The following is a 13,703-nucleotide window of genomic DNA, read 5'->3' on the forward strand; positions in this document are numbered from 1 at the left end:
TTCTTCTCGAAAAGGGTCACGTGAGGGCGTAACAAACATTCCAGTCCAGCGGCAAACATGGTTGCCTTACTCTTCATTGCAAAAAGTCTTACAGGAATCCAGCACAGGGTCAGCAATGACTTCTCCAATCTAAGGGTTCTATATTACAGGAATAGTACAGACACCAGGCATAAATGTAGCAGAAGAGGTTTAAGTGAAAATGTATTAGAGTTGATGCTGCATGCTAAAGGTGCTCCCATTATTAAAATGCACCTGAATTGCCCCCCAGACTGAGTCACAACCAGATCATTTAGCATTTATTCATGAGGCTGCGTAGAGTACCCTATTTTTTTTTCCAAACCATATGAGATCATTAGCATTTCTTTGGATCCAGCACTTTGCTGAAAGATGAAGTGACAATCCAGTACAATGAGCCTCACAGTAAAGTAATTAAAGCTTAACCGAGGTGGTGAGTGCAATTAACAACAACCAGGCTCAGTCGTATCCCTGGGTGGTTCCTGACATGAAAGATAAACAAAAATACACTCCCCCGGCCTCCCGGCTACTATCTAGTTCTTGAAAAGAGCGCTGCTGAGGCTGCTTGACGTTCTCTGCAGGTTTCCCTGATGTAAGGTCAGCTCTGCTCACTGACAGCCTGTCCACAGGCCACGCAGCTTTTATCTTTAGCAGCTCCTCTGCTTCCACGATATGTCAGCAATCAGCGACAGGTCTGATACTCTGCATACATATGCTAAGGTGTGTTTACCTGGAAAGTCAAATGCAATGTCTTTTGAGTCTTTTTGCTATAATAGAAACATGCCAGATCTTGCAGCTGGAAGAGACTGTACATGTCTTAAAATCATTTCATAGGTAGAGCCATTAAGAATTTGAAATGTCTTCAGTTTAATGATGTATCTAAAGCTACAATATTTTAATCCCAATCTTTTGACAGGGAATGTGAATAACCCATGAATAATTATTACCCAACTGTGCAGTCAGTTCAGTGGTCTGTTACAACTTGTTTTTTTAGCTTTATTGGTCCCAAACTTTACTGATTAAATGATCATAGCAATCTTATTAAGTCATGACTCCTACAGAGCCACTAAGGAATGAAAACTGATGGAAACTAATACTGAATATTGGTAGAAAAAAAAACAAAAAACAAATGGATACTAATGATGCTCTGTGTCTGCCAAATGTATGAATAAGCAAACAGTTCATAAGAAGACCATCTTCACCAGAAAACAACCCCACAGGATATTTGTGCAAGCTGTTTTCATGACCCACACGTACTTTGTAGAGTTAAGCAATGTTTAGCAGCTGTGCTTCCTGCCCATGTAATGTGGCTTTTCTGCACCTTGTACTTTTTACTTACCTTATATCTTAATGTTGGCTGTAAATTCTATTTTTATCATTGCCCTTCATTTTTTGTTTGTCTAAACCATATTCTCCACAGTCAAATCCAATCTACCTTACAGTATTACATGTCCATTACCTTGACCTTCAAATCACCTTGAGCTTCTACAGTAAATTTTAACATTAACTTTAACATTGGCCAATACTTTTTTGTTTCTGTACCATATTCTTTCTTACCTGCATGCGTTCTACCTTACAGTAAGACCCCTCAGCTGAGATACTTACCCATGACCTTGACCATCAAATAACCTTGACCTTAAAAATCTTCCATATTTATCTTCAGCATCCTGAATATATTAAGCTTTTATGTCCTGTGTATGGAATATATTACTCAAATTTATTTTAGCATTTCCAATTATTGTGAGTATGTGAGTATAATTTGAGAAGTTACACAAACACTCCACTGTACAATTACTATGTTTTTGTGCATATTATATTTTTTTTATTGATGGTACTGTGCTTTTGTTTGTGCAGAAAAAAAAATTGCATCCTTGCTTTTGTGCTTTTCACCCTTTTCCTTAAGCTTCCCCCGCCCCCTCCCCATCCCCCCGTTATGAATCCAAAACAGCCGAGCGTTGGCAGCTACTCAGCGGTGCTCTTCAGAGGTGGGAAATAACAAAGTACAAATACTTCATTACTATACTTAAGTAGAGTTTTCAGATATCTGTACTTTACTTGAGTATTTATTTTTCTGACTACTTTTTGCTTTTACTCCCTACATTTTTACACAAATAAAATATCTGTACTTTCTACTCCTTACATTTTTAAACAGACTCGTTACTGTAGCTTTAACGCATTTGAGTGGAGTTTTTACTTCACATCACTGCGCACAAAAGATTTAATTCAAAGGTTGCATTAAAATACTTGGCATTTTGGTGCAAGATAAACAGTTTAGCTTGCTGTACTGCAGTGAATTCACCATAAAACTCTGTGTTGGCACAGAGCGGCTGTGGTGTTCATGGTCACATTTAGGTTACATCAAGTATAGCAGAGACGAGTTTTAACTTAAACTGATGATGCTTAGATTCATTCACTGAATTCAGCCTTCAAACCAACTGTGTACAGTCTAGTATAAAGACAATAGAAGGGTATACTGTCAGTGCAGGGGATGGAAATCAGTCAAGACAGCTAATGAAATACTGGGTTACATCTTGTTGATTTCACTTGTGTAAATCCACAAAGAGCAGCAGCAGCAGGATCACAGCCTGCCTGTGAGTTGTGATTCTTTTCCCCACACTGAGTCACTACAACCAATCTTATGGTTCCCCCACCTACTGAATCTCACTTTAATCCCTATTGCTATTTATGTGTTGAGGCAGAGTCACCCTCTGCAATATAGGTAACAGGAAATTTACAAAAAATTAATTAAAAAAAATTTTTTTTTCCTTTTTCTCATGTTCTTCATAACAGTGTTCAAGCTGAGTACATTCATTACAATTTGTCATGGCTGGGTGTTGCAGGCAGGGCAGAGAGGACCTCAGAGCAGGACGTGACACAAGAGCTGAATAATACTTAACGTTTATTGAAATATCCAAATCACAAAACTAGACAGAGGCCAGCTACACGAAAAACCAAATACTTGAAAACTCAAAACACTCAGCACGAACGTTAACCTAAACGTAAATAGACTTAGGACCTGACAAAGGACAAAGACAAGAGCAGGCAATAAATACACAAGGGTAATGAGGGGAGTAACAGGTGGGAAAACAGCTGACCATTAGGGCTGCAACTAACGACTATTTTGATAGTCGATTAGTCATCGACTATTAAAACGATTAGTCGACTAATCGGATTATGAATCACATAATTATGAAATTGCACTTATTTAGCTATCAGCTTTTACATTTCGCATAAAGTTATTTAAAATGTGGTAGTAACACATACTTCATTCAAAACCTTTAATCAGGTTTGCTGCTGATATAACTAACGGTCCATTTTTCCAACCATCCTTCCATCCATTTTCTTCCGCTTATCCGGGGCCGGGTCGCGGGGGCAGAAGCCTAAGCAGAGAAGCCCAAGCTTCCCTCTCCCCAGCCACCTCCTCCAGCTCATCCGGAGGGACCCCAAGGCATTCCCAGGCCAGCCGAGATACATAATCTCTCCAGCGTGTCCTGGGTCTACCACGGGGCCTCTTCCCGGTGGGATTTGCCCGGAACACCTCACCCAGGAGGTGGCCAGGAGGCATCCTAATCAGATGCCCGAGCCACCTCAACTGGCTCCTTTCGATGTGGAGGAGCAGCGGCTCTACTCTGAGCCCCTCCCGGATGGCCGCACTCCTCACCTTATCTCTAAGGGAGAGGCCAGCCACCCTTCGAAGGAAACTCATTTCTGCCGCTTGTATTCGCGATCTTATTCTTTCGGTCACTACCCAAAGCTCGTGACCATAGGTGAGGGTAGGAACGTAGATCGACCGGTAAATCGAGAGCTTCGCTTTTACGCTAAGCTCCCTCTTCACCACGACGGACCGGTGCAGCGTCCGCATCACTGCAGAAGCAGCCCCGATCCGCCTGTCGATCTCCCGTTCCCTTCGCCCATCACTCGTGAACAAGACCCCGAGATACTTAAACTCCTCCACTTGAGGCAAGAACTCGTTCCTGAGCCGGAGATGGCACTCCACCCTTTTCCGGCTGAGGACCATGGCCTCAGACTTAGAGGTGCTGATTCTCATGCCAGCCGCTTCACACTCGGCTGCGAACCGTTCCACTGCGAGCTGGAGGCCCCCCCCTGATGAAGCCAACAGAACCGCATCATCTGCAAAAAGCAGAGATGAGACTCTGAGGCCACCAAGGAAGAAGCCTTCCGCCACCTGGCTACGCCTAGAAATTCTGTCCATAAAAATTATGAACAGAATCGGTGACAAAGGGCAGCCCTGACGGAGTCCAACACCCACAGGAAACAAATCCGACTTATTACCGGCTATACGGACCAAGCTCTCACTGTGGTTGTACAAGGACTGAATGGCCCGCAACAATGGGCCAGACACCCCATACTCCCGCAGAACCTCCCAAAGAACACCCCGAGGAACACGGTCGAATGCCTTCTCCAAGTCCACAAAGCACATGTAGACTGGTTGGGCAAACTCCCACGCACACTCGAATATCCTTGAGAGGATAAAGAGCTGGTCCAGCGTTCCACGACCAGGACGAAAACCGCATTGTTCCTCCTGAATCCGAGGTTCGACTAACGGACGCACCCTCCTTTCCAGCACCCTGGCATAGACCTTACCGGGGAGGCTGAGGAGTGTGATCCCCCGAAAGTTGGAGCACACCCTCCGGTCTCCCTTCTTAAAGATGGGGACCACCACCCCGGTCTGCCAATCCAATGGCACTGCCCCAGATCTCCACGCGATGTTGCAGAGGCGTGTCAACCAAGACAGCCCTACAACATCCAGAGCCTTCAGGAACTCAGGGCGAATCTCGTCCACCCCAGGGGCTCTGCCACCAAGGAGTTGTTTAACTACCTCAGTGACCTCACCCCCAGTGATGGTCAAGTCATCCCCCTCATCCCCAGACTCTGCTTCCACTACAGAAGGCGTGTCAGTGGGATTCAGAAGGTCCTCGAAGTATTCCTTCCACCGTCCGACTATAGCCTCAGTTGAAGTCAGCAGCACCCCCCCCGCACTATAAACAGTGTGAGTGAAGCACTGCTTTCCCCTCCTGAGTCGCCTGACGGTTTGCCAGAATCGCTTCGATGCCGTCCGAAAGTCTTTTTCCATAGCCTCACCGAACTCCTCCCACACCCGAGTTTTTGCTTTGGCCACTACCCGAGCTGCATTCCGCTTGGCCTGTCGATACCTGTCAGCTGCCTCCGGAGTCCCACAGGCTAACCAAGCCCGATAGGACTCTTTCTTCAGCTTGATGGCTCCCTTCACCTCCGGTGACCACCATCTGGTTCGGGGGTTACCACCACGACAGGCACCAACCACCTTGCAGCCACAGCTCTGAGCAGCAGCCTCAACAATGGAGGTGCGGAACATGGTCCATTCGGACTCAATGTCCTCAGCCTCCCTCGGAATGCTGTCGAAGTTCTGCCGGAGGTGGGAGTTGAAGATCTCCCGGACTGGGGCTTCTGCCAGGCGTTCCCAGCGCACCCTCACAATACGTTTAGGTGTGCCAGGTCTGTCCAGCATCTTCCCCCGCCACCTGATCCAACTCACCACCAGGTGGTGATCAGTTGACAGCTCAGCTCCTCTCTTCACCCGAGTGTCCAGAACATACGGCCGCAGATCTGATGATACGATTACAAAATCGATCATCGACCTGCGACCTAGGGTGTCCTGGTGCCATGTGCACTTATGGACATCCTTGTGTTCGAACATGGTGTTTGTTATGGACAAACTGTGGTTTGCACAGAAGTCCAATAACAAAACACCATTCGGGTTCAGATCGGGCAGGCCGTTCCTCCCAATCACGCCCCTCCAGGTCTCACTGTCATTGCCCACGTGAGCGTTGAAGTCTCCCAGCAAGACTATGGAGTCACCAGATGGAGCACTCTCCAGCACCCCACCCAGCAACTCCAAAAAGGGTGGGTACCCTGAACTGTCATTCGGCGCATAAGCGCAAACAACAGTCAGGACCCGTTCCCCAGCCCGAAGGCGCAGGGAAACTACCCTCTCGTCCACCGGTGAAAACTCCGACGTACAGGCAGCAAGCCGGGGGGATACAAGAATACCCACCCCAGCTCGCCGCCTCTCACCGAGGGCAACTCCAGACTGGAACAGAGTCCAGCCCTTCTCCAGGAGACTGGTTCCAGAGCCCAGGCCATGCGTTGAGGTGAGCCCAACTATGTCTAGCTGGTATCTCTCAACCTCACGCACTAGCTCAGGCTCCTTCCCCACCAGGGAGGTGACATTCCATGTCCCAACAGCCAGTTTCGATAGCCGGGGATCGGTCCGCCAGGGCCTCCGCCCTCGGCCACCGCCCGACACACATTGCACCCGACCCCTACGACACCTCCTGCGGGTGGTGGGCCTGCAGGAGGGCGGGCCCATGTAACCTCTTCGGGCTGCGCCCGGCCAAGCACCACGGGCTAATGCCTGGCCACCAGACGCTCTCCCTCGAGCTCCCTCCCCAGGCCTGGCTCCAGGGTGGGGCCCCGGTAACCCAATCCCGGGCAGGGTAAACTGTTCCCTTGTTTTTTCACTCATAAGGGTCTTCTGAACCGCTCTTTGTCTGGACCCTCACCCAGGACCAGTTTGCCATGGGAGACCCTGCCAGGGGGACAAGCCCCCAGACAACATAGCTCCTGGGATCACTGGGACACACAAACCCCTCCACCACGATAAGGTGGCGATTCACGGAGGCATTTTTCCAACCATAAAAAGAAAATATATAGTACTTTTTTGTCCCTGTAAAACAAAGTTTGCACAGTTTTACCAGTATCCCCCATCACTAAACGTGCGGCTGAATGCTATCCGGTCTTTAACTCTGACGTCGTATCTGGGTCCAAATGATTCTAAATAAACAGCAACGGTATAACTCAGGGATCGGCAACCTGCGGCTCCGGAGCCGCATGCTGCTCATCCAGGCTTAATGTGCAGTACAAATAAGTATCCAGTTGAAGTGCATTTTGTTTTTCTCAGTTCGGTTTTTGTTGTAGTTTTAAATTGGAACATTAGTGTGATCTTGAAATATTAAATAAAATCATTTTATTTATTTATTTTAGTTTCTCAATATATGCGTCACTCGCAGCAACCTCTACCGGCTTCCGCTAGTATTTGTGGCTTTTCCGTGTAAACCGGGTTCAAATGGCTCTTTCCGGATTACGGGTTGCCGACCCCTGGACTATAACCAATGACTGGTCACTATTAAAGATGATTGTAACATACCTTATCAACTGCAGCTATTTCCGCTTCTCTTTCTCATCGGTAAAATCACAGCTGAGTGTAGTTTTTTTCGAGTTAAAACAACCAGGGACACAGCATTGCGGCAACTTGATCACGTGACAGTTTGGACCAGGAAATGGAATTCTACGTCATCACTTAACAACCAAATTGCCCATGTGTGAAGCTCGCCAGAGAAAGACGGACAGGAAGATGTCTCACTACGTTAAAAAAAAAACAAAAAAAAAAAACAGTAATAATAAACGACTATTGTCGACAGTTAAATTCGTTGGCGACTATTTTTATTTTCGATTATTGTCGATTATTGTCGACTATGTCGACTAATTGTTGCAGCCCTACTGACCATAATCACGCAAACGAGACAGGGGGAAGCAAAACTGAACACGACACACAAGGAACATGACACTATCAAAATAAAACAGGAAGTGGAACCAAAACCTAACATGAAACCCAGAACAACATACAATAAAACAAAAACCCTAACACAAACTAAGGATCTAGAAAATAACAGCCAACAGGCGAAAAATATAACAAAATGAAACTAAAGGAACTCAAACCCTGGGCCACCAGCGCACAGCCATGACAGGACCCCCCCACCAAGGGCCGGCACCAGACGGCCAAAACCCGAAAACAAAACCCCAGACCAGGGCGGGCGGCGGGGGACCAGGACGGAGGGCCCGAAACAAAAACAAAAACAAAACCCCGCCTGAAACAAAAACAAAAACAAAACCGCGCTCCCAGCGGCGACGACGAGGACGAAGACGAAGGCGAGCAGGGGGCCGACCGCGCTCCCAGCGGCGGCGACGAGGACGAAGACGAAGGCGAGCAGGGGGCCGACCGCGCTCCCAGCGGCGGCGACGAGGACGAAGACGAAGGCGAGCAGGGGGCCGACCGCGCTCCCAGCGGCGGCGACGAGGACGAAGACGAAGGCGAGCAGGGGGCCGACCGCGCTCCCAGCGGCGGCGACGAGGACAAAGACGAAGGCGAGCAGGAGGCCGACCGCGCTCCCAGCGGCGGCGATGAAGACGAAGGCGAGCAGGCTCAAGACACTCGAAAGGCTCCAACCACTTGAAAAGCTCTGAGTTACCAAAAGAGCTAGGGAACTCGAAGGAGCCAGGGAACTCGAAAGAGCCATGTTGCCGAGCAGGGCACACAGCCGTCACCTTTAATGACTGGGGCTGCTTAGTACTGGACTTAAAAACAGGGTCAGGCAGGGGTGACTCTAAGGTGGCTAGGGGGACCGAGAAAGAGGAGAGATCAGAGGAGGGAGCAGAGGGAGTAGAGGAGGGAGCTAAGGGAGTGACCAAAGGGATCAAAGGGGAAGGAGCTGGGGGACCTGAAGAGGCTAAGGAACTAAATGAGGGTACTATTGGGATTGGAGGGACGAAAACTGAGGGAGCCTGAGGGACCAAAGCTGAAGTCGAGGGAACCCAAGGGACTGAGACTAAGGGGACCGAAGAGGGGACCTGGGAGACTAAGGGGACCGAAGAGGGTGAGGCTGAGGGAGCTGGGGGAACTGAAGCTGTGGGAGCTGAAGGGACCAAAGGAGTGGATGAGCTAACAGAGGGGACAGAGGGAACTGAAGGAGCTGATTTGATTGAAGGGACCAAAACTGAAGGAACAGAGGGGGCCGAAGGAACCGAAGCTGAGGAAACTGGAGCTAAGGGCGCTAAAGGAACCGAAGGGGTCAAAGGGAAGGGAAACAAAGGGATCGAAACTGAGGGGACTAAGGAAACCGAGGCTGGAACTGAGGGGGCTGGAGGAATCGGAGCGGGGACTGAGACTAAAGGGATCGAGGCTAAAGGAACCGAGGGGACTAAAGGGACAGAGGCTAAAGGGACTGAAGCTGAGGGAAGAGGAACTACAGGGGGAGCCGGAGGAACAAAAGGGACAAAAATGACCGAGGATGGAGCTGAAAGGACCAAGGAGGGAGCTAAGGGGACCGGAGGGACCGAGGGGACCAGAGCTGAGGAGAGAGCTAAGGGGACCGGAGGGACCGAGGGGACCAGAGCTACTGAGGGAGCTAAAGGGACCAAGGCTGAGGGGACCGAAACCGTGTCTGAGGGGACCGAGGCTGAGGGAGCTAAAAGGAACAAGGCTGAGGGAGCAGAGGGAGCTAAGGGGAGCGAAGCTAAAGGCGAGAGAACCGAGGGGAGCGAAGCTAAAGGCGAGAGAACCGAGGGGAGCGAAGCTAAAGGCGAGGGAGCCGAGGAGTGAGCTGAGGGACCAGAGGAGGGAACAACTAAGAAAGGAAAGGAGCAGAGGGGAGTGAAGCTAACACTGAAAAAACTGCAGAAGGGATTGAGATGGATATAGGAACTGAAGCGCTAACCGAGGGGACCAAACGAGCTAAGGGAACTGGAGCTGAAGGCGCTAAAGGAACTGAAGGGGATGAAGAGGACGAGGGAACTGAACCAGAGGAGGGAGCAGAGGGGACCGAGGCAGAGGGAGCAGAGGGGACCGAGGCTGGAACTGAGGACTGTGTGGAGGCTGGAGCTACAGCTGACAGGGACAGAGCGGGGTCAGAGGGAGCTGAGGGAACTAAGGGAGCTGGGCGAGCTGGAGCTGGGTCAGAGGGAGCTGAGGGAACTAAGGGAGCTGGGTGAGCTGGAGCTGGGTCAGAGGGAGCTGAGGGAACTAAGGGAGCTGGGTGAGCTGGAGCTGGGTCAGAGGGAGCTGAGGGAACTAAGGGAGCTGGGTAAGAGGGAGCTGAGGAAGCTAAGGGAGCTGAGGGAACTAAGGGAGCTGGGTCAGAGGGAGCTGAGGAAGCTAAGGGAGCTGAGGGAGCTGGAGCTGGGTCAGAGGGAGCTGAGGAAGCTAAGGGAACTGGAGCTGGGTCAGAGGGAGCTGAGGGAACTAAGGGAGCTGGGTAAGAGGGAGCTGAGGAAGCTAAGGGAGCTGGGGGAGCTGGAGCTGGGTCAGAGGGAGCTGAGGAAGCTAAGGGAACTGGAGCTGAGTCAGAGGGAGCTGAGGGAACTAAGGGAGCTGGGTGAGCTGGAGCTGGGTCAGAGGGAGCTGAGGGAACTAAGGGAGCTGGGTGAGCAGAGGGCTCTGCGGCTGGAGCAGGGTGAGCAGAGGAGGGAAATGAATCGGGGAGAACAGTTTCCACCACAAAATCCTTAACCAACTCAGGCAGCAAATCCAAAAATCCAGGATAAACAGTCACTAGTCCATGAACAACACGTTTCACTGTCTCCCGATCCTCCTCCTCAGGCAGCTCACTCCATCGTTCCCAAAGCACGGTTACAGTGTTTATGATATCCTGTATCATCTTATTGTCCAAAAGAGTGGTTGCAGGAGAGACATTCACAATGGTTTTGTCCTTAGCTGACCTAGCAGCAGAAGAGGCATAACCCGAGTCTTTAGCCAGTTTGGAAAACTTGCTACCTCCAGTAGCCATTCTATTAGGTACAGTCTCTGATAACCCGTTCTGAGAATCAGCCGGCATAACAAAAGGTTTACTCACAGTGTCTGTGGTGCCGGCGCACACAAGCGAGAGGGCAGAATTGTCCAGTAACTGCACATGCCGCGCAGCGAAGCCCGGCTGGGGCGGTGCAGTAGTTGCAGGTGAGGCAGACGAAGGCTGCCGTTTTCTCCGATGAGAGCCACATTTCCTTCTTCTAGCGGCTGGACAGGGGAGCGGCGAGGAGATATCCGGTGAACCGGTCCGCTGCTGTGGCAGTGAGGCTGACGGTATAATCTGTGGTGAGGGCAAAGAGACAAACCCACCCACTGCGATCGATGTCGGAACAGGTGAAGGAGTTGCAACTGGTGGAGGAGTCAGCTGCTGTGGCGAAACTCGGGGCTGAGGTGGAGAGCGCTTAGACACGCGGTCCGGGGTGAGCCAAGGTTTCCACCTCATTTCTTCTTCTTGGTAATATTCCATTACCTTCTGACGCTCTCGTAGCTCGTTGTCCGCAAGGTCCATATCCGGGTCAGGTCCTACTGTCACGGCTGGGTGTTGCAGGCAGGGCAGAGAGGACCTCAGAGCAGGACGTGACACGAGAGCTGAATAATACTTAACGTTTATTGAAAAATCCAAATCACAAAACTAGACAGAGGCCAGCTACACGAAAAACCAAATACTTGAAAACTCAAAACACTCAGCACGAACGTTAACCTAAACGTAAATAGACTTAGGACCTGACAAAGGACAAAGACAAGAGCAGGCAATAAATACACAAGGGTAATGAGGGGAGTAACAGGTGGGAAAACAGCTGACCATAATCAGCAAACGAGACAGGGGGAAGCAAAACTGAACACGACACACAAGGAACATGACACTATCAAAATAAAACAGGAAGTGGAACCAAAACCTAACATGAAACCCAGAACAACATACAATAAAACAAAAACCCTAACACAAACTAAGGATCTAGAAAATAACAGCCAACAGGCGAAAAATATAACAAAATGAAACTAAAGGAACTCAAACCCTGGGCCACCAGCCCACAACCATGACACAATTATAATTTATATTGAAGTAAACCTTGTATTCCCATGTACTAATATTGTTTTATTATTACATTAATTTAGCACAAGGTTCAGTTAGCTTTGCACAAAAATAGCTGGTAGAAACATCCTCCAAATATCTACTTTTTACTTTCTTACTTTGAGTACTTTTCAGAGTCTGTACTTTTTCACTTTTACTTGAGTAAAAAGTTGAATCAGTACTTCAGGTTTTACCAGAGTATTTTTTAATACAAGTATCTGTACTTCTACTTAAGTACAGAATGTCTGTACTTTTGCCACCTCTGGTGCTCTTTTATGAATATAACAATTATGTAATGACATATCCACTTCCTGTTCAAAGTTAAGTTCATCAAGTCCCAACTAGTCCCAAATGGCTAGGATAAACTATAAACGTACCCCAAACAAGAGCTCAGGTCTCAGGAGGTTTATATTACTATTACAAAGTAAAAAGTGTACGTGCAGAAAGTTAAAATCACTTAAAATTTTGAGTGAAAACAATCTACATTTCTGCTTTCAACTTTCTGCACATACAGTACCAGACAAATGTTTTTGACTGGTGCTGTACATTAATCATGGCTAAAATTTAAAATAAAGACGTCAATCCCTACGAGCCAAAATCTTTATTAGACAAATGAGAGAACAGATACCCTTAATATGGTCATCTCCAACACACAAACCTCCGTGTTGTTCAAACCTTCTGTTTGTTAGGGACAGCCTATCAGAAAGGGGGAATGATAGCCGTGATGACAGAGTTGCTAAAATTGCTGTTTCAGAAAGTTGCCTATCCACCCAACCCTAGACAGGTAACTGGTTTCGCAACGATAGAAAACCTCACATTCTCACATCATTACTAATTAATCTAAATTAACATGCATGTTATTGGGCTGTGGAAGGAGGCTGGAGTACCTGGAAGAAACTCATACAGTCAGAGTTAGAAAGGCATCATCCAACAAGTAGGTTTAAACCCAGAACCTTCTTGCTGTGAGTCAAGACTGTTAACCACTTCACCAATGAGTCACCCAATCCCTAAAGCCTAAAGTTGTCACTCCACTACAAATGCACCTTTCTAATTATAGCTAAATGCAATAAAAAAAAAAAACCTATTTCTTTCACAATTTTTTAAATGTTATATGTTGCAGTTGAAGTGACAACTGGGTTTCAATTCATATCATCACTACATAATCAGACGATATATAAGGCAAAAAGAAACAACACAGAGATTTGTTTTTTCCCTCTTTGCACTGTTTTGCAACCCCACCCAAGTGAGCTATGAAGCTGCAGTCACTTTTGATATGGAAATTGAACTGCTAATTTGGTCGTACATTTTACTCCTCAGAGATTTTACCCGACTATTCAGTGGTCACGTCGAATAGATGAAATATTTAGTAAACACTGACATTTCTGCCATGCAGCTCTTTGATCTCCATTGAAATGCCAGAGGCAACATTGATAAGATACTCTTTTTATTACTGAGTACTTGTGTAAGCTATATTTGGATGTGAATGACAGATGCAGAGTTTTGGACTTGGCTTGCACTTAGAAATCAGAGAAAGTGTCTCTGAAGACTAGATGTGATGATGAGTTAGTTATCAAACAGGACAACAAAGACCGACCATGAGAGAAAAAACAAAAAGAAAAAACCATCACCTGTGGCCCTCTGCCTTCAACCCTGATAATTTTCTACACTTTCCATGGAAACCTTCAATATGCTCATTGTCACACTAATAGCAACAATTACATTTATATTACTCCTGTTAGCTGCGCAGTGTTTACCTATTCAGGTCAACAGAAAATGAAATGATTATGGGGACACTTTTAAATTTCCTGTTGTACTTTATATGTGGTTTATCTGAGTCACTGAAAACTCAGTAAACTTTGGGGATATGATTGCTTATTTGATCCGTGGGATGAGCACACATCTTTATCAGTGATGGAAAGTAAATACATTTACTCTTGTGCTGTTGATGAAATCATTATGAGGAACACTGAATCT

The 13,703-nt window shown here is 47.7% G+C and overlaps 1 protein-coding gene across 1 annotated transcript; it reads left to right on the forward strand.

Annotated features, from left to right (window-relative positions):
- Nucleotides 1–1,948: 1,948 nt before the first annotated feature.
- Nucleotides 1,949–9,454, forward strand: LOC115799952 (S-antigen protein-like). The gene is made up of 3 exons (XM_030757241.1): nucleotides 1,949–2,000; nucleotides 8,442–8,600; nucleotides 8,652–9,454. The coding sequence occupies exons 1-3, from the start codon at nucleotides 1,949–1,951 to the stop codon at nucleotides 9,452–9,454; spliced, it is 1,014 nt and encodes a 337-aa protein (XP_030613101.1).
- Nucleotides 9,455–13,703: the final 4,249 nt, after the last annotated feature.

The sequence above is a fragment of the Archocentrus centrarchus genome, chromosome 20, assembly GCF_007364275.1.
Source record: "Archocentrus centrarchus isolate MPI-CPG fArcCen1 chromosome 20, fArcCen1, whole genome shotgun sequence".
Taxonomy (NCBI): Eukaryota; Metazoa; Chordata; class Actinopteri; order Cichliformes; family Cichlidae; genus Archocentrus; species Archocentrus centrarchus.